General features: G+C 38.5%; 1 protein-coding gene across 3 annotated transcripts in view; it reads right to left on the reverse strand.

Moving 5' to 3' along the window:
- The window catches only part of LOC115410946 (cadherin-6-like), a 114,808-nt gene that overhangs the window by 61,010 nt on the left and 34,770 nt on the right, over positions 1 to 19,028 (reverse strand). For 2 of the 3 annotated variants that reach the window (XM_030122787.1, XM_030122785.1), the window contains exon 2: positions 4,778 to 5,152. In XM_030122787.1, the coding sequence (XP_029978647.1) occupies positions 4,778 to 5,014 (237 nt within the window). In that variant the 5' untranslated portion in view covers positions 5,015 to 5,152. Of the gene's footprint in view, positions 1 to 4,777; positions 5,153 to 8,474; positions 8,503 to 19,028 lie in introns of those variants that run through there. The other variant, XM_030122786.1, reaches the window with a different exon arrangement.

Below are 19,028 nucleotides of genomic sequence, written 5' to 3' on the forward strand. Positions count from 1 at the left end.
CACGATAGGAATGCAAAGCACTAGCCCCATTCAACTCCTCGCACAAAACAGCCTTTCTTCCTCCCCAGTCGTCCTGACCTTGCCACAACGCTTCACAATCTCCTCAATTACAGTAGGTTGGAAGAGGAGACTGATATCTCGACTTCCGCTCGGCTGCATGTAAAGTAAGCATTATTTGGCCCGTCTTCTCGTACGTCCCACCAATGTTATCTGGGTCGACACTATGTTTTCATTTTGTTGAACAAATAATACCTTCGGAGGAAGTCGTATTTCATGTAGGCCAAGACAGACGCTTTAGGATGCCTTGATGTGAGTGGAATGGACATCGCGCAAGCAGCCACAGAGCTGACAGTAAGCACAAAACATATCGGACAGCCAACAGCAAACAAAGCCCGCGGATGGATGGAAGTCCGATACTTGAGCATTAGCCGATCGGAGTATCATGTCATGTTAACTTTCAGATGAAAACATGACTCTTGAGACCAAACGATACACGCTTAAAGGATGCGGTTTGTATTGAAGCATCTCACGTTCCTTTGGGGATGTAGTTGGATTATGTTATCTAAAAAAAAAAAAAAAACACACACACAGCGGAAAGCTATCACAGGTGTTTATATTCATTATAAAAAAATCAAAATCACTAAACTTTCCAAAGTCGTGGCGCTAATTCATTTTTCCGTGGCTGTAATATGCAAATGAGGCGATATCTGGAGAAACTTGCATTAATTCCGGCTGATGGATGGGGAGAATTTAAAAAAGTCTGAGCGGTGCATCTTCATAAATATGTATTGACAAGATAGTACATAATGAGACATTTTTAAATGAACAAAAATAGCTACTTTGGAAATGTCAACATGCAAAAAGTTTAAGTTGTGTTGGGTATACGGTAGTTCCCCTCAGAAAAGTGGAAAACACTTCTATCCCTGAAGAATGAACAAACAATAAAAACGGAGGAAAATACACTAAATGAGGGAGGAGGTGTGTAGGAGAGCTGCAGAGATATACAGGGTGTTTTTTTTGTCAATGTTGCAAATATTTTGCTCTCTAAAGAGGTCACTACTGAGGTGGTGTTACATCACATAAGCTGCTGTATATTTGGCTTTTTCTTTCTTTTTATAACTGCTCCAGATGCTGCAGAAAAGCCAACAGTTCAAATATCACTGACCAGAACGACTCTGAAAACAGCAGCATTGGGTTTGTCCAAGAACAGGCAATAAAATCTCGATTTCCAACCCGAGTTTGTGTTGATATTGTCTGCGTTGTTTATGAGCAGGGCTGGGTATCAATAGTGGTGCAAATATATTTCAAGCAAATATAATACTTGAGCTTTCGTACAGATAACAAAACATTACTTTTCACTATCTTACTGTGAGGAATATTTCAACACAACAAAAGAAGCCGAGATTCTCATTTATTATACTGTGACTCCAAATAGAAAAGCAAGGCCAATAGTTTAGCACTCTTTTATTATTAAACCACAAATTATGAGCTGTGTTTACCTCGTTTTTATCAGTTGATGCCAATGATTACTGTAATTTCACCGACATAAAAAAGTTCTTAGCTCTAATTTATTAGGTGGCGACACTGGTCAATTTATTTCTTTTTAATGTCATGTTTTAAGTTCGCCCGGGGCTCTCCAAAGGTCCAGTGTGCAAGATTTATTGGGATCTAATTAGAGAAATTAACTATAATATTCATAATTATTTTCTCATTAGTGTATAATTACCTAAAAATAAGAATCATTAAGCTTCTTCTCACCTTAAAATAGTCCATCTACAGTCCGAGCAGTTGTTTTTACAGTTTTACAGCAGGTCCAGTTTTAATAGTCGTTACGATGTTTGAGTGAGGAACAGAATTTATTAACCATTTAACGAAAAACCCAGAAAGATCACCACTGTAGGGGACAATACAGTGAAGGTAGAATTTCTAAATATCGCTAAAATTACACACTATGAGCGCCTTAATGTAAAATACATAGGTTTTGCTACTTTTACATTTGCATCCGTACTACTCTAACATTTTAACCTCCTGAAAATGGATGCTTTAAGAAAATCTGCTGATACTGATTTCATTTGGGAACTCCAGAGCTGTGCTGTAATTTGGATGAACTGAAAAAAAAACAGACTTCTGGTCATGATTATTGAGTCTAATCATCATCGTCATAGTCAATTTCCCATTTGGCTGTTCTGGTCCAGTGCAGAAACTGGTCTGATTTATGCAAACAGGCTGAACCAATATAGGTCTGTTTGTGTCATATCGTCACTGTCAGGCGGAAACCTCCTAAGTCCATTTTCTGTCTTTTTTTTTTTTTTTGTCATAAAACGATTCTATTGGTCAGTCTTCACATTGGCCTGATGGTTTTAGAAATATTTACCAATAAAAAGTGTTGAAAACGGCTTGTGACTACACCTCTGAACTTCATTCATTTATTTTGAATATTGTTTTTCCAGTGGTCGCTTTTCCATTGGACATATGTGGAAAAATTTACCGATATTTACAAAATGTCGAGAAAACAGAAGTGCGTAATGTTCGTTTTTCCATTAAACCACAAATGCGATGATTTGTTTATTTATTTTTGAGAGATGACACGAGAAGTCATTCCATAAATATGGCGACGAATGTAAATACATGATTTACAGATATGTTCAATATTACTATATATTACCCTCCATTCCATACTAATTCAAAAAATGATTTGGTTTCCTGGTGTGTCCATGTGTTTTTTAAAACACTTCTTCACTTGTTGTAATGTCAGTATCGTTTTTTTTTAACTCATGTGACTCTAGTTGTGGAAAAAGGTCTTTGCATTGCAGTTTTGTGTGTTATACCAATTTGTGATACACCCGAAAAAAACCTCTCACCAGCACAAAAATGCTTAATCGAAAAACAACAGCTTTGGCAAAATTGTCGTTTTTCCATTAGGTAAATTTTTACGTGCAAGTTAGATTTGCGCGATTTGAGGGTCAATGGAAAAGCAACTAGTTTCCTGAAAAATAACCATTTTGGACATAAGAGGTCTCCACCCGACAGTGACAATATTAAAGTGTCAGCAATCTAATGGCATCATTGCACAACATCCAACTTGATGAACAAAATATTTTCTATCCTTGAATATTATATTGTTATAAAATGACTAATAGAGCTGCTAGCATCTGAAAAATCTGATGTGATCTTAAGGAGGTTCACATTTAAGCAGAGGAAGGGCCGGGATCTAGACAGTGAACGAGGTTTTTGTTTGCTATAGAAAGTTCAAGTGTTTTTGGGGGTAACGTGAGTCTAAAACTACACCATTGTGGTCACATTGCATTTGAAGTTGATGAAAGAAATAAGTAGAAAAATGCAGACAATGTAACGTAAACACAGTAGGAGAAAATAACAGTAAATGTGATTACAGTGTGAATTTAGTCTTGTATAGCTAGCCCACTCTCGACAGCCCTGAAGACATTGCTGTTTCACTCCTGCTTCTTCTTCTCAGTATTTAGTGTTTATTGTCAAACCAGCTTAGAGGTGCATTATCGCCACCAAGTGGACTGGAGTTGCTACACTCTCTGTCCTGTGCTTTAGTAGTCTCATCTCTTCTCTTATGTTATGTGGAAGCGGAGCACCTACTTTTAAAATCCAAAATACCACTTCACTCCAGTATCTGAACACATATTAGACCAGTTTAATAAATTTTACACTGCCCCAAACATAAAATCACTCATTACATACACTTCTCTGGTGTCGTTGTGCACTGTCATGTGACCATTCCCAGAAAAAATCCAAATGATAGGCTACAGTCAAGTCACTTTTCTATTGACCCTCAAATTGCACAAATATAACTTGCGCATAAAAATTTCCCAAATGGAAAAAACGATAATTTCGCCAAAACTCTTGTTTTTCAATTTAAAGTTTTTGTGCTGGCAAGAGGTGGTTTTTCAGGCGTAGCGCAAATGGTATATCACGCAAAACTGCAATGGAAAGACCTTTTTCTGCAACTAGAGTCATGTGAATTAAAAAAAATGGATGTTGACATACGTTACAACAAGCGAAGAACAAGAGTTTTAAAAGAAACATGGCGGGGTATGTGTGGACACAGCAGGAAACTGAATTATTTTTTAAATTAGTACAGGAATATATAATAATAATGAATAAATCTGTAAATCAACAAATTTCCGTTCGTCGCCATGTTTATGGAATAACTTCTCGTGTCATCTTGCGATAATAAACAAATCATCGCATTTGTGATTTAATGGAAAAACTGACTTTACACACTTCTGTTTTTTTTTTTTTTGACATTTTGTAAATATCGGTAAAGTTTTGCATATATGTCCAATGGAAAAGCGACTAATGTCAGGTCCCTAAAAGTTAAACTACACATTTTGTTCCCTTAGTTAGTTAGCTAGTTAAAGTGTCAGTCAAGCATGCTGGTTGATGTATTCTCTTATGAGTTATTGATTCTTCCATACTTTATGATGCTTTTTATCTATGTACATATTTCTGTCATACATCCATATATACTGTACATATAGATATAAATGTCATTGCATGGGTGAGCATTTTCAGTTTGCCTCCCTGTCAAATGTCATGCAGAAACACAAAACAGTCTGTTTAATGGGATGATGCCATAATAAAGAAGGCATTTTAATCACTGAAGAACAGAGACTGGAGTTTTCTTTGATATTAAGTATAAATTTTGTGATCTGAAACTTTTCGATTTAGATTCGACCACAGCAGGCTCTAGTTTTGTAATCCTTATGTAATTATAAAAACAAGAGATAACAGCATTTTTAATTACCTTTCCGACATACTGCATGTCTGTCCCGGTGTACTCCTCCAACAAAAAGAACTGGTTCCACATCCATCCTCGTTTGGAACGCCTGAGCGGCACTCCGTTGGCGTCCTGTCCCGTCAGCCCCGTGGACCCCCTCCGCCCCCCTGTAGTCCTTCGCAGGGCCCTGAGTCCGTACCCTGGAGAGCTGAGGTGGGCCATGACCCACAGCACTAGCAAAACGCAAACTTTCCTTCTATTCATGCCTTCTGTCTTCTCCGCCCTCAGTGGTCCAATCCAGAGTCCAGTGATCTTTGGTCAGAGTATCGGATCAGTCCTCATGCTGTAATCTACTGAAGCAGGAGAAGGTTCCTCGGTCTCACATAGGGTGGCAACCACCACCTGGAACATTCACAGAGAAAAGGAGACTGTCAATACTGGGAGGGGAGGAAGCAGTTTCTTACTGCTGAAAGTGTCGATTCATATACTGTAGTCAAGACGAACCCAGCCAAATTTCAGCCTTTTTGAAGATACACTTCAGCTGAAATTGAGTCAAAATCAAGTGCAAAAAAGAAGCAGCTGAGAGATGACAGAAAAGAACAACATTCCCCACAAGTCGCTTTAGAAAACAATACTCCCAACACCAGCAGAAATAAGGATTTATGAAGATATACCAGGTCTGAAATGATAAAACAAGAAAACCAATTCATAAACAAAAACAGCACAGCATGGAAACGGCAAATGAAACCAGAAATGAAATAATAAAATGACTGGCCCTGGGTTTATTATTCATATTCCCCTCTTAGATCCTTCGCTTTTCTTTACAAATTGTTTTCCGATGCTGCTCTCTCAATTCAAGTGTTTTCACTCTCAGAATTTTACCCTGTTTGACATGACACAGACTCAACATGTATAAAGAGACACGTAAGTGCTTAATTAAAACCTCAAAAAAGCCTTGTTAACAACACAACCATGCTAATTTGATTTCAAATACAGACAAAACACTGTCAAGACTCATACAATCTCAGTACTTGTGATAAGTTGCGGACCTGTGTTGAGTTGTACATTTTTTCACCTGTGGCGTCAGCGCTTAATGAAGCTAAAAATGCTGCTTTTAATATAAAAACACATTTAGTGGCGGCCTTGCGATTTCTTTGCTGGTTATTTTCATTTATAGACCCATTGCTTCAGGTTTATATTTATTTGTGTTTTTAATTTCCTGGAGCTTTCAGACATTTTGACCCTGAACTAACTTATTGATCAGTCAGTTGAGAAACTATTTTCCTCCAGACTGGCTGATTTTGCATCATTATGCGTTTTACGATTTGACTTTTGGGAGTTAATCAGACAAAAAAATAATCTCGGACTGTGACAAAATATTGGTGTTTTTTGCAGTGGTTTTGCATTTTAGAATTTACAGTCGAAAAGCTTCATGTTATTTTGCAGTGGGATGGAACATTGTGGATCGCATCTTTTTTTTATACTCGTGTTCTTTCTTTTATCTTTTATACAATATATATCTTTTTTTATCGCTTCATGTTTGCAGTGTTGTGGGACTTGCCCTCATGACCTTTGCATACTGTTTTTATGAGACCAACCCTGGCATAAAAAATTCACTTTATTCTCTTGGTAGCTGCATGGCACACATACTTGCAATCTAAAAAGAAAGTTAGAAGTTAAGCATAGGGTTAAGATAACAAATATAAAATCTCAACACCCCTCTTCCCGTACAGACTGATCTGTGGGAGATCTCAGCACATACATTACCATCCACATACTCCAGGCAGAAGACTCTGACTCTGTGTGTAACTGATTTTTCGCCACCTCACTCACAATCCCTGATCTACATTCATGTGCACACATACTGTATGTTGGCTGTCAGTCATCTGATTGATCGGCAGGCCGTGTGCTGTCTAACATGACAAATATCCGATTAGAAATTTTACACATCAATGTATAGGCTTACATCTTGTACAGCATGTGTAGAGCTTCTTTATCTGCATTAAGCCCCTGAATCAACATCTAATAGAGTGCATGGCTCTGTGTGGAGCGGCCCGTTCTATCTTTTTAAACAATCTGCTTCGGCACACTTTGTTATCAGACCCAGCAGAATGCCAATGGAGACCCTGGGCAAAGTCAACCCCAGTTTATTACCTTAAGATCAGTGTAAAGATACTGAACAAAATGACTGTTTGCAAACCACAGAGAAAGCCCCTGATGTGGGCACTGGAATATCTCCGCTCCCCCGCCTCTCAATCATTTCCGTTTCCCACCCTTCCCCTTTGCTCTACCTCCATCTGAAGGCCGATGCGGAATGCTCTGGCAAACATGACAAGAAAACGAAACGAGAAGAATAAAGCAGGACGGAGGTGGGGGGGGGGGGGGGGGGGGGTAGGAAGAGAAAGAAGGCCATGTATTCTGCTTTTGTTCTCATTATTCCTCCCCGGCTGGGCGATATCCAGGCCGCCACTGTTCCACGGCTGGGGTTTGGTAGAGGGGTTATCAGTGGGTCCGCTGGGGAGCGTCTGCAACGTTCCTCCATATCGCGTGCTCTCAGAAGACGAGGCGGAGGGAGTGGAGGGAGGGTGTCGTCTAGTACCGATGTATGGCAGGTCTGGTCGGCTTTCCTCGCTCAGTATGTTAGGGAATGACGAAACGATGTCTCTGGACATGAATTAAGCACCCTGACCTGCATGCAGAAGTGAAGCCGGTCAGACTGAAGGGAGGGAAGGAAATGGAGCGAGAGAAGAGGAGTGAGCGGAAAGGTGTCGGCTGAAGGAGTAGAGCCGGTAGCGCTGTCACAATACCGCAGTTTTTCTAAGTTTAGTATCTAAAAATCTGATACCGCAGAAATAAAAACAAAACCATCAAGCAGTGTCACAGAACAACCGCTGCGCTTTATACAAACAGATGTCTCACCACATCGACTGGGACAGCTTTGTAGCAACTTTTGTGCAGGGGTTTTGATGTCGGCTGGGGTTCTTTGTTGGCTCGATAAACAAAATACAGTAGCTGCACATTTCACTTCGATGCCAGCCTGTCAAACAGCATCGGTTCAAAACACAACTGAGACTTTGATACAGTTGTACATTTTCAGCTGTTTTAGCTGCGTATTTTGCACTGGCAGAGGCCCATAAAGACTTTCACTATCGTTTGCTTTCACTTTTACCACAAGCTCATCCTGGAGTACACTGAGGGCACAGTGTCCAAAGTCATGGAAAGATGCTCGTCAGCTCTAAAAGGGTTTTCTTTTTTTAAATCAACAACATTGTAGCATAGGTCACTTCACCGGTAGTTCACAGATATCTTTAGTTACATCTATCTATCTATCTATCTATCTATCTATCTATCTATCTATCTATCTATCTATCTATCTATCTATCTATCTATCTATCTATCTATCTATCTATCTATCTATCTATCTATCTACCTACCTACCTACCTACCTACCTACCTACCTACCTACCTACCTACCTACCTACCTGGTATAAGTTTTCTAATCAAGAGCTGATTTAAAATGTATGCCCACGCAATGCATTATGGGATGCCTCATGAGATTCCTCTCCAAGTCCACAAAATGTCAAGCTGTCATCCTCTACACAAATTCCTCTGCAAATGTTTACAGTCTCCGCACGTGACAGTATAATGGCTCGCAGGAAGGCATTAGCAAAAAAAAAAAAAAAAAAAAAAAAAAGAGAAAGTTTTCAGTATCAAATATAGTTACCGCGACAACATTGAGAGGCCAAACGAGGCGAGGGAGGGAGTGAAGGAGAGGTAGAAACGTCCTGTCAGAGCAGCGTCAGCAGTCAGGCTGGGAGACTTGCCCATCCATTACGCTACCTGTCTTCCAGAGGCAGCCAAGGCATGCCCTGTTTTCCCCTTATGAGGCAAATTGCGAACGGTTGAAGCTGGGGGTTAGGTCCCTTCTTTCTCTTTTCCCTTGTGCGCTGCAGTTTATAGCACTCCCCCAACACCCCCCACCCTCTACTCCCCCTCTCCGTCCTGCCTCCACATCCCCATCCCCCTACTGCTGCCTACTTTGCTTGCATATGCCCGCGCTGATATGCATTATCGCTGGGCTTTTTGCTGAAAGCCAGTCACTTTGCATGTGTCCTCTGCCTGGCTCAGCAAGGGGAGGGAGGGGGGGGTGGTGGAGAGAAAAGACTCCCGGGTCAACAGTGCGTGTGCTGATGGAGGCAGGTGAAAGTGAGATGGACTGTCAGGCTTCTTAATAATGCCCGTGGAGAAATAGTCTCTCAGACCACCACTCACTTCTTCCTCTAAGCCGCAACTCTCATGGCAGAAGCCCTGTTTCCTATCCAAATTTGCTAGATGACTGGATGGTTTTTCTCTGCTTTTTCTCCCTCTCTCTCTCTAGTATTTCCCTTTTTTATTTCCCTCCCCCCAACTCCCAGAACACCCGACTTTATGAATTTACTTAATTGACGCTGGTGAGGAGCATGTGGGACTTTGAGGTATTGATTTGCTGTAGGCTTCAGCATGGTTGGAAATACCAGTCAGTCTCTGGGGTGGACTCATGAAGCTTTCTACCTCGAGTCCCCCAGCCCTGAGAAGCCGGCCTTTTCAATAGATTTCTTCATAATGTCACTGTGGAAGCTAATGCTTTCACTATATGGAGGGCTCCGTCGTCCCTAAGGACTGCTCGCCCCTTGACCACATTTGTCATACCCTAGAAGCCATATTGTACAGCTCCCTGCCCTGATAATTCTCTTGACAAGGGACCACGACCAGGAGTAAGTCAGCTAAAGCTTTATTTTGCGACGTCAAAAAAATGTCATGGCGGGTTAAGAAAGCGACGGTGTCTCGTGTAGCCCAGTGGCGATGACAAAATGCCTGCCGCTTTACATTTGAGCTATGAGCAAGAGGGGGAGGGTGAATGAAAGATGAAGCTACGGTGAAGCGAAATTCACTTGATAACAACTTGAATCTTTATTTATAGCTTTAACATTTGTATCAGTCCTGACAGCGGTGAACTAACCAATTTATGTACAGAGATGTAATAGTGTCGTGGTGCCACTCCATAAAAGTTCACGGACGGGGCAGCACAGCCAGTCGGACAATGTAACTAAGTACTTTTACTCAAGTACTGCCCACATATGAGGTTTTTGTGAGTATTTTATCGTATTCTACTGTAGATTTCCACTCCATTTTATCTTACAGGCTGAAATTAGTCTTCTTACCCTACTACATTTGCTTGATTGCTTTAGCTACTTTTCAGATTAAGATTTTTTTATGTGTAACAACCTTATAAAACATGGTGCATTGTCATAAATTAAACTGTATACTGTTGGAACTACTGAGCAAGCTACAGGCAATGAATCTGCAACTGTTTCTATCATTGTTATTCCATGTACAAACACTTCACAAGCCCTATTCGCCCAAGGCTGGTATTATGTGAGCACCTCAGGTAATTTGTAATAATTGCAAAGTAAAGTCATCTTTAATCACAATCCCATGTGAATCTGTGTTTTTTGCAATCTGTGAAGTAAAATTTCTACTGCAAATGAGCTACCTGTGATAATATTCGCCCCATGCGAATTAATATCTCTATAATTTGGTGAGATATTTAACATTTTTGTTTCCTGCATGAATTTATTCAGACTATTTCCTGCTGGCTGGATGGTAACAATACATTTAAACACTTTAAAAATGTTTTGTGTGGAAATTCAGGGGTGTCGTGTAGTGACATATCAAGGATGTTCACTAAAAAAGCAAACTTAAATTCTTTTGCAAAAACAACCCTTCAAAAGATGGTGTCCATGCACAGTATTTCTCTGTCTTTCAATAGATATCTTCAAGTGGTGAATCTGCCCTTGACATCAGAACCAGGGGAATAATGTCAGTAAATTAGAGTAAAAAACAGACCTTACGCTGAGGTTAATAGGTTATAGTAGTCCTAGTTTGAGTTTTTTGTGCAAATTTAATACTATTTCTTCTAATTATTTTTTACAAATATGATGTTTTTTAATGATTCTGAGGTTAGAACTTTGGCTCGATGTCACAGTTTGGATAACTGTAGGCATTTTTCACTATCTTATGAACGTTAACAAACTCGATGAATGAAAATAATCACTAAATGAAGCTAACTCATTTTTCTCAAGTGATTTATCACTGTTTAATATTTTATCCTGTGCATCTTTCAGTGAAAAGCAGGTATTTTCATATATAAATTTAATGACAGTGTGTTGGTCTTTATGATATTTTGGCATAAATTCAAACCTTAGTATTATCAGAACAGAGAACTGAAGCTAAAGGTGATGTTTTCAACAAAATATATCAATAACTGAATGTAAAAATAAACGTTTACTACCGGTATCATTTGTATAACTACATGGATTATACTGAGGAAATCACTGTTGTAGAGTATGACAGCATTTCACATTTACTACAGAACTTCTGAACGTCCAACAGGTGCTGAAAAGTAGAGAAACTACATTTTTCTTGAAGTATTTGAGTGTATTGATAGAATTCATGGGATAAAACGTTTTAGATCAGTAGATGCTGTTGGTCTCTGGTGGTTGATTAGCTCTTTAAGTACTTATCTTACGAATTCTGTTCTAATATAGTAGTAAACCATTACTACTATTAACTTAGGTTATGATCGGAGAACTTTTTAATTTACTTTGTGTGAAAAAAGAATCTGAAGACTGCTTCCACTACTGGCCCTATGTTATCAAAAGTGATAGAAATTAGGGAAAAAAATTAGTCCTACTTTTTAAACCAAAAAAAAAACAAAAAAAAAACCTTAATTTTCCTTACAAGAAATGGAAATTAAAGCAGAACCATCTCCTTGGCGGTGAAAGTGACAGCGAGTGTGTTCTTGTTCACAGTCATCTTCCTCCAACACCCGTCGCTGTAGGTGATTTTTGAAAAAGAGCCACAGGTCTCGTCTTTCCCTGTTCGCTTTCTCAGGGAGCACCATCGTCATAATGAAGGTGTGTAATAGAACATGACACCATAATTATATTCTCCCAGTTAAGAGGCAGTGTTTACAACAAGCACAGGCTGCCTTTATTTTCTCCCTCCTTACACACTCACTCTCGCTTTTGTCTCGCTCTCTCGCTTCATATCATGTGCCATTTAATTGCATTAAAAAAAAAAAAAAAAAAATGCTTGATGAAAAAATGAAAAAAGTAAATTGCTTTAAATTGCCTGTCACGGATTGCGCCAGAGTCGCCATAGAACAATACGACTTGTGCATTGTGTTGTGTGCTGGGTAAGCAAGATTAATGTGTCTGCTGCCAATTTTAGAATGCCCCGTGATTCTACGCTCAAAGAATTGCCTGGGATAACATTTGGAATCAGAACAATTAGCTATTAAATGTATCTATTGGTTTTATTGAACACGGGAGCATGAGGATAGAGACAGGGACACAGAGAATCACATAAATGCATTCGTCAATATATATTGGATCTGACCAGCTAATGGCACATGTTCCAATGCAATAGGACTAGGTGGCATTTTAGCCTAAACTAGACCCGGGACTGACCTCTTTGTGTAGGCCTCAGTTTCTCCCACCTACATCTCCAAACCTTCTCTCCCTGTTTTTTTTTTTTTTTTTTTTTAGATTTTTTCCCTAACGAGCGATATGAGCATCACGGTGAAGCACCCTATCGCGCCCGGTGAGCTGAAGACTTCCACGGCAACCCTGAAAGAGCCCCGGGGGTGCAATTAAAAGTGAGGAAGGAGAATGTCAGCCAAAGGGAGGAGGAGGGGGGAAGGAGGGAGGGAAGGGAGATGGGGGAAGAGGAGGAGGATGAGGAGGAGGTGCCACAGGTAACATGGTCATGTTACAATCCACAGAGGAGGCCCTTAAAGGCTGCTAATATGTGGAGGTGTCAGCAGCAGGTTGTTCCACCGTCTATGCTCTCTTTGGCCTCTTCGCTTCCTCTTCCTCTTCCTCTTCCTCTTCCTCTTCTTCCTCTTCTTCACCTCAACTGAGTTTGTTAGGAGGGGATGGTGTCATTCACAATCCCTGTTACACTGCTCGCAGGCGAAATTTACAGCTAAGTCCCAAGTGTGAATTGGAAAACCAGACTGTCGACCCAAATATGGTAGTCTCCATTTGTCTTTTTGCCCATGTGGGTTACTGGTTCACAACCAATTTCCCAATGGTAAATTATAAAAAAAAAAAAAAAATGGGATGCTGGGTGAACTTGTGCTCCACAAATGTACAAAAACAAACCTTGTGTCCCTTGTCCTTGCAGCAAAATAGATACAGATGCGACAAAAACAGACAGAAAAATCCGCAGAAGCCTGTCAATACGTATCGATCTTCTGTTTAGCTGAGAAACACCGTCTAGACACACAGCCGCATTGTCTTAAAAATAACTTCACCCGACTCCGATGTGACACACGCCTCACAGATTAAGGCGAGGAAATTGATCACTAAAAGGAGATTTCAGACAGATGGGGAATATTACCACAGAGGAAAAAAACAAAAAACAAAAAAACAAAAAAACAACGTCTATGGATTGAAGAGGGCAAAATCATCATCATAAAATGCCTGTGAATAAACAGCTGAAAATCCCCAGTTAAATTGGAATGCAAAGCCCGACCGAAATTCCTCGCCGGATGTCGGAATTGTAGCGGAGTCAAAAATTAGGATTCAACCTACAACGCCGGAGAAACACAAAGATTTACAGATTTAGGGATAAGACTTCTTTCTGCTTTAAATACAAGACATGAATATTTCAACATACATGTCGTCTGTGCAATATGTTGGGATGCATGTGTTCCACCAAGCAAAATTCAGACTTACATGGACTTGAAGAAAGATTCTGTTCATTTAAATGTTGTTTTTTTGTTTAAATTTGCTTCATTTTGTTTTATTTGTTTCTTTGCATGTTCGAAATAAATAAATAAAATAAAATATAAATATAAATAAATAAATAACATTATATGTATCTTTCTTTCTTTCTTTCTTTCTTTCTTTCTTTCTTATCCCCATTAGCTGCACTATAGCTACAGCTATTCTTCTTGGGGTCCTTACAATGATCTTTACAACTTGTCAATGCAAATTACATACAATATAATGAATGATACAAAGCAATTTTCCACATACAACAAAACATGAAAGAAAACAAATATCGGACAAAATACAGACACGACAGCTCCTTTAGGTCAGCAACAGCAAAGTCTATACAGTACATATATTCAATTAGCCCAAGTATCAATCATTTATAGCTATTTATAGCCTAACCATAGCCATATTCATTTAAATTAATTCATATAAACTCAAAACAGATAGTAACTGATGCAAATACATTTTTACAAATATTAAATTATTTAACTCGTTGTGTTGTGGTTGCCTCTGCCGCTACCACCGCCACAATAATACTAGCAAATTAGGCTACTGGTATTATTATTATTATTATTATTATTATTATTATTATTATTACTGTTATTATTATATATTTGTATTATTACAACAACTATTATTTTCCCCCTCACTCCCCCCTCTCTCTTTCTTCCCCTTTTCCCAGTCGCCCCTAACCAGGCTATTGTTGTTGTTTTTCTGTCCACAATGTCTTGTTAACTATCACTAATCCAAAAAAAAAAAAAAAAAGTAGCAGTCACTTATGGTCAAGAGATGCTTCTTGACTAACTTCTTGAATTTTGTTTTACAGTTTTCTTATGTGTTGTGTTCCGGTAGTTTGTTCCATTCTTGCATAGCTCTGTATATTACCATTCGTTTTATTGCGTTTGTTCTTGATTTGGGTTGTGTAAAATTACCTCTGGTCACCTGCCTGGTTGCATAGCTATGTATATCTGAACTAAAACAAACATTTTTTGTAGCAGGTGTAACAGGTGTTTTTTCAGAAATATGACAAATATGGAAGTAGTCGTGTCAAGTATTGTGATCTATTATGATTCAGTATGAGTCAACATATTGTGCTGAACACGTGCACATGTTAAAGGCCAGTAGAGGGTGGAAGAGGAGGAGTAGAAGAAGAAGGAGGAGAGGAAGAAGAAGAGGAATGTGCTACTTACAGGCTGTTTACATCCTCTTCTGAAAATAAAGTGTAGTTCAAGAGCACAATTAATCTCATTTCTTCAACTTCCCCCTAAGAGCACAAATCAGCCTTTAAGCTAAAGACAAACACAGATTAATCAGTGCCAATAGGATTGTTTTACAAATTACCAGAACTGGCAGAACAAATGGCTAACATCAGGCATCCAAGGCAAAATAATACATCAACAAATAAAAATGTTAGTTTGATGCTTGGATTTTTCTTTTTTTTTTTTATATCTATTCTTTGACTTGGATGTGCAGTTTAACATTGGGCTGGAGGATCAGAAAATCAACATCCATGACTGGAATCCCAATTTTCTAAAAGTTACAGTAAGTGCATTACTACCAAACTAAGTTTCAGTTTATTTCATGCAAAGTGTTCTTATAGCTAGACATTGGAAAAGTGTTGATTGTCCATCGTTGAATTCATGGACTATGGAACTCTCATCCTGCATAGCTACTGAAAGGTTCATGTACACAATTAAACAGGAAACTCATAACCTCCACAAGATATGGAATTCATTTCTAAAATTTTTTAGAATCGAGGCCTGATATCTCATCATTATAACTTACGAAGTGAGACCATACCCCTTGTTTTTTTGTTTTTTTTTCTGTTTGATTATGTATCAGATATACAAAAATGGATGTTGAGAAGTATTTAAGTCACTATTAATTATATTATCTGTCAATTATTATTTTGTTGTTTACTTTTGCTGCTGTTTCGGAATTCAGAGGTGGTCTTGGGTGGGGTGGGGTTCTGGGGATTTGTGTTCAGGGGAGACCCACATGATGTTATTAATTCATGTCAGAATCTATATGTAATATGTTAAATCCTTAATAAAGATATGTGTTTGAAAAAATAAAAAACAAAAAAATCAGTTTATTTCTTCTGGTTTCTAGAGGTTTAGGTTTAAAAAAAAAAAAAAAAAAAACTTTTGTTGTTGTTTTTGTCTGCATTTTTGCATTATTTAGGACCAGTGAAGATGAAGTAAACATCCTTCCAGATTTTCATGTATAAAGCTGAATTTCCTAGATTGCGATAGCTGTTGAAGTTTTATAATGTATATAATATATCAGATTAGCATAAGGCTAAAAGCAGCTGTGTGAATCAGAGATCCAAAGCTGAACTCGCAGGTAATTCTTTGCCATTATTTCTTTAACAACAGCAAAACATGTTACACAATCTGTAAATTAACCCTTAAGGACCTAGTGTGACTTTTGTGGCAGCTCTCAAATTATTTTTCTCTTTATTTAAGTGATTTATCACCATTTGTTATGACATTATCCTCTGAATTTTGCATTTTTCCAGTGAAAATCATCTATTTTCCTCTGTTTAATTGACTGATCATGAAGAGGTTCATAAAAGCTCAGAGTAAAGTCAAAGGTTATTGTATCAAAACAGAAAAAAATTGAAGAAAAGGTGACTTTTTCAGTAAAATATATCAATAACTGAACATCAACCAAGTGTGTCCATCCACTGTCATTGATCCAACTCCATGGGTTTTACTGGTGAATCAATGTTATAGAAGATTACAGGGTTCCTACGTTCACTACGGAGCCTCTGAACGTCCAAATGGGTCATATCTGAAGACCATGAAAAGATGACAAACTGCATTTTACATCAATTATTTACATGTATTGATAGGATTAATGGATCAGCAGTTTAGATCAGAATATACTTTTGGCCGATGGTGAAAAACAGCACAATTTGCACAAACAGACATTAAAGTATCAATATAAGCAGGTTTAAATAAACTCAGTAGCCTAGCGACCTATTTTAGCAACATTAATGCTAATGGAAATGGGTCTTTGCCATAAATTAGGGCAACGCTGTAAAATACCATAATAACACTTAAAAACGTAGCAATTTGGGAGGTTTTGAGGACACAATCTGTACAATTGCAATGAAATGTATCTTATAAACCAAATTAAGTCAAAGATATTTAATTTCCAATAGTGTTTCAAACTATTGTTATTGTATAAGTCGATTTCTTTAAAACTCCTATTGATTAAGTTCTATTTTAACCCTTACAGTTTTTTTTTGTTTTTGCAATTTACTGTGATAATTATAATGATATCAACAGCTATGAAACATACCCTCCTGCATCTAGGACTACTTTTTGTTCAATCTGCAAACATATATCATATTTGCTATAAGAAAAGAATAGAAAAAAACAATAATAATCAATATTTTGTTTATGGGGGCTGCTACAAATTCACCAAACATAACATCATGACGCCGTCTGACAGCGTGTTGTTATTTTCTTCCAGTCCTGAGACAAATAGCCTTTTAATCTTCAAAGAAATGCCACATGGGCTTTAGTATGAAACTTCAATAAAATAGATGACCGTATGTTGTTAATATATTTTCCAATCACACATGACAGGGATGTGAGATGGTGCCTTTGACTGACTGCCGGTAATCCAAACAAATTAACTTATACTATTCCTGTCAGAGGCAGGGGTTTGCCCATAGCATTCATCCCCGTGCACCGCTCCAGAGCTCACTGCAAACACATTACCTTGCCTCGCTGCCCAAATGCATACCAAATAACCCATATAAATCATACAATCTGGGCCAAGTCAATGAGAGCCCCCTATTTTCCCTGTTTTCTAGTTATTTCCACTGTGCCATCATTCAGCAGAGCTCGCATCACTCAGTCCGAAGCTCTCACAGCCGTCGTCGGAGTGGCCCAGTTTAGAACCCACAGAGGGCTCCTGAAGTAACCCTTCCTCTAGTGCACTTGATTTTATGTCTCCACAGTCTGGACTAAATTGTGGGTTGCCAGCTCTCCACACACTGCTCCGTCTCTCGGCTCATTCCCTTTTCTTTCTCCCTGTTGTCACTTTGATAAAAAACAAAGATAGGCTTCTATGAACTTGCAGCAGTGTTTATGGCTAGTGTTTACCATCGAGTGGCTGAAGAGGACAATCTCAGTATGTAATTTAAAAAAAAAAAAAAAAGGTCCCTGCTCTCCAAATTCCAAATTCACTTTGGACTCGCTTAACCTTTTATCAGGCAAGTGACTATTTTTGGTCATTTCCACACATATTACAAAACAGCGAGAGCACCAGTTACAACACTTATGTTGTTCTAATGTTCTGAAAGTGATGTTCTTATGTTCATACATGTTCCTCTCACCTTACATGTGTTCTTCTTATAACATTTTTTTTTTTTTTTGCCATTTAAGGGTAAAGAACCAAATATAGTAACTTTATTGACCTTGATTTTCTACATAATAATAAAAATTTTGAAAAATTTCACAAAAGTAATAAAGTCTTGTTATGTCCTCCAATAAGACACTGAAGTTGAAATATCAAATTTCAGAGTATTTCTATGAGTCCCTACCCCTTTATTGGGAAAGTGACTATTTTTAGTCATTTCCACATACATTACAAGACAGTGACAGCAACAGTTATAATCCGTGTGTTTACATGACAACTTGTAGTCCTGGTTTAATCTGATTAAAGGTCAGATCCTATTTAAGATGCCCATATAAACACCTTATTCCAGTTGAAAAAGAAAAGTTGGGATTAAATTTAAACCCAATTAAAGTCACTGGTTTAATCCCCTTTTAATTCCGACCTAAATTATTCCTCGGACATGTAAACCCTTTATTCTGTTTGGACTTTATTCCTTCCATTCTGCACATGCTCGTTGTCTTGTCCTGTCGTGATGACGCACACATTCTGCGCTGGCGGAAGAATATGCACTGCAGTCTAGTCTTACCAAACCGTTCCAGTGGGCTATTCTGATGGGATCTACCAGCCTGGAAAACCCTGAAGGAAGAGTTCATCACCTGTTTTTTTATTCATTCATTTGTCATGCACTAATGAGTTCGATAAGTGGGCAAATCAGTTTGCACTGCAGTGCACCGACTGACTTGTTCTCGCAGCCCTTCCGTTAGCTTAGCTTAGCCTAGCTTAGCATAATCACTTCATTCCTATGGTCAGACGTAGCCAGGCTTTTATAGGTGATTTGTAGTATTTTATGGGTGATTTTGTGAAATTCAGTTCTCCCTAATCATTACTTTAGTTCGGTGGGGTCAATATGATCACAAATTCAGGCTCAAATCATGGCCATGTGACTTACTGCACCAATAAAATCTTGGGAAATAAAAACTAATGCAAAGCTAAAACGGTAAAGCAAAGCTAATTTAGCGCATGCATCCCCTCCAACAAAAAGATTTTCCAACTTCCGTCAACACAACAGTCCCAAGACTGTATGAGTGCAGTAAGTC

This window comes from Sphaeramia orbicularis, chromosome 20, assembly GCF_902148855.1.
Source record: "Sphaeramia orbicularis chromosome 20, fSphaOr1.1, whole genome shotgun sequence".
Taxonomy (NCBI): domain Eukaryota; kingdom Metazoa; phylum Chordata; class Actinopteri; order Kurtiformes; family Apogonidae; genus Sphaeramia; species Sphaeramia orbicularis.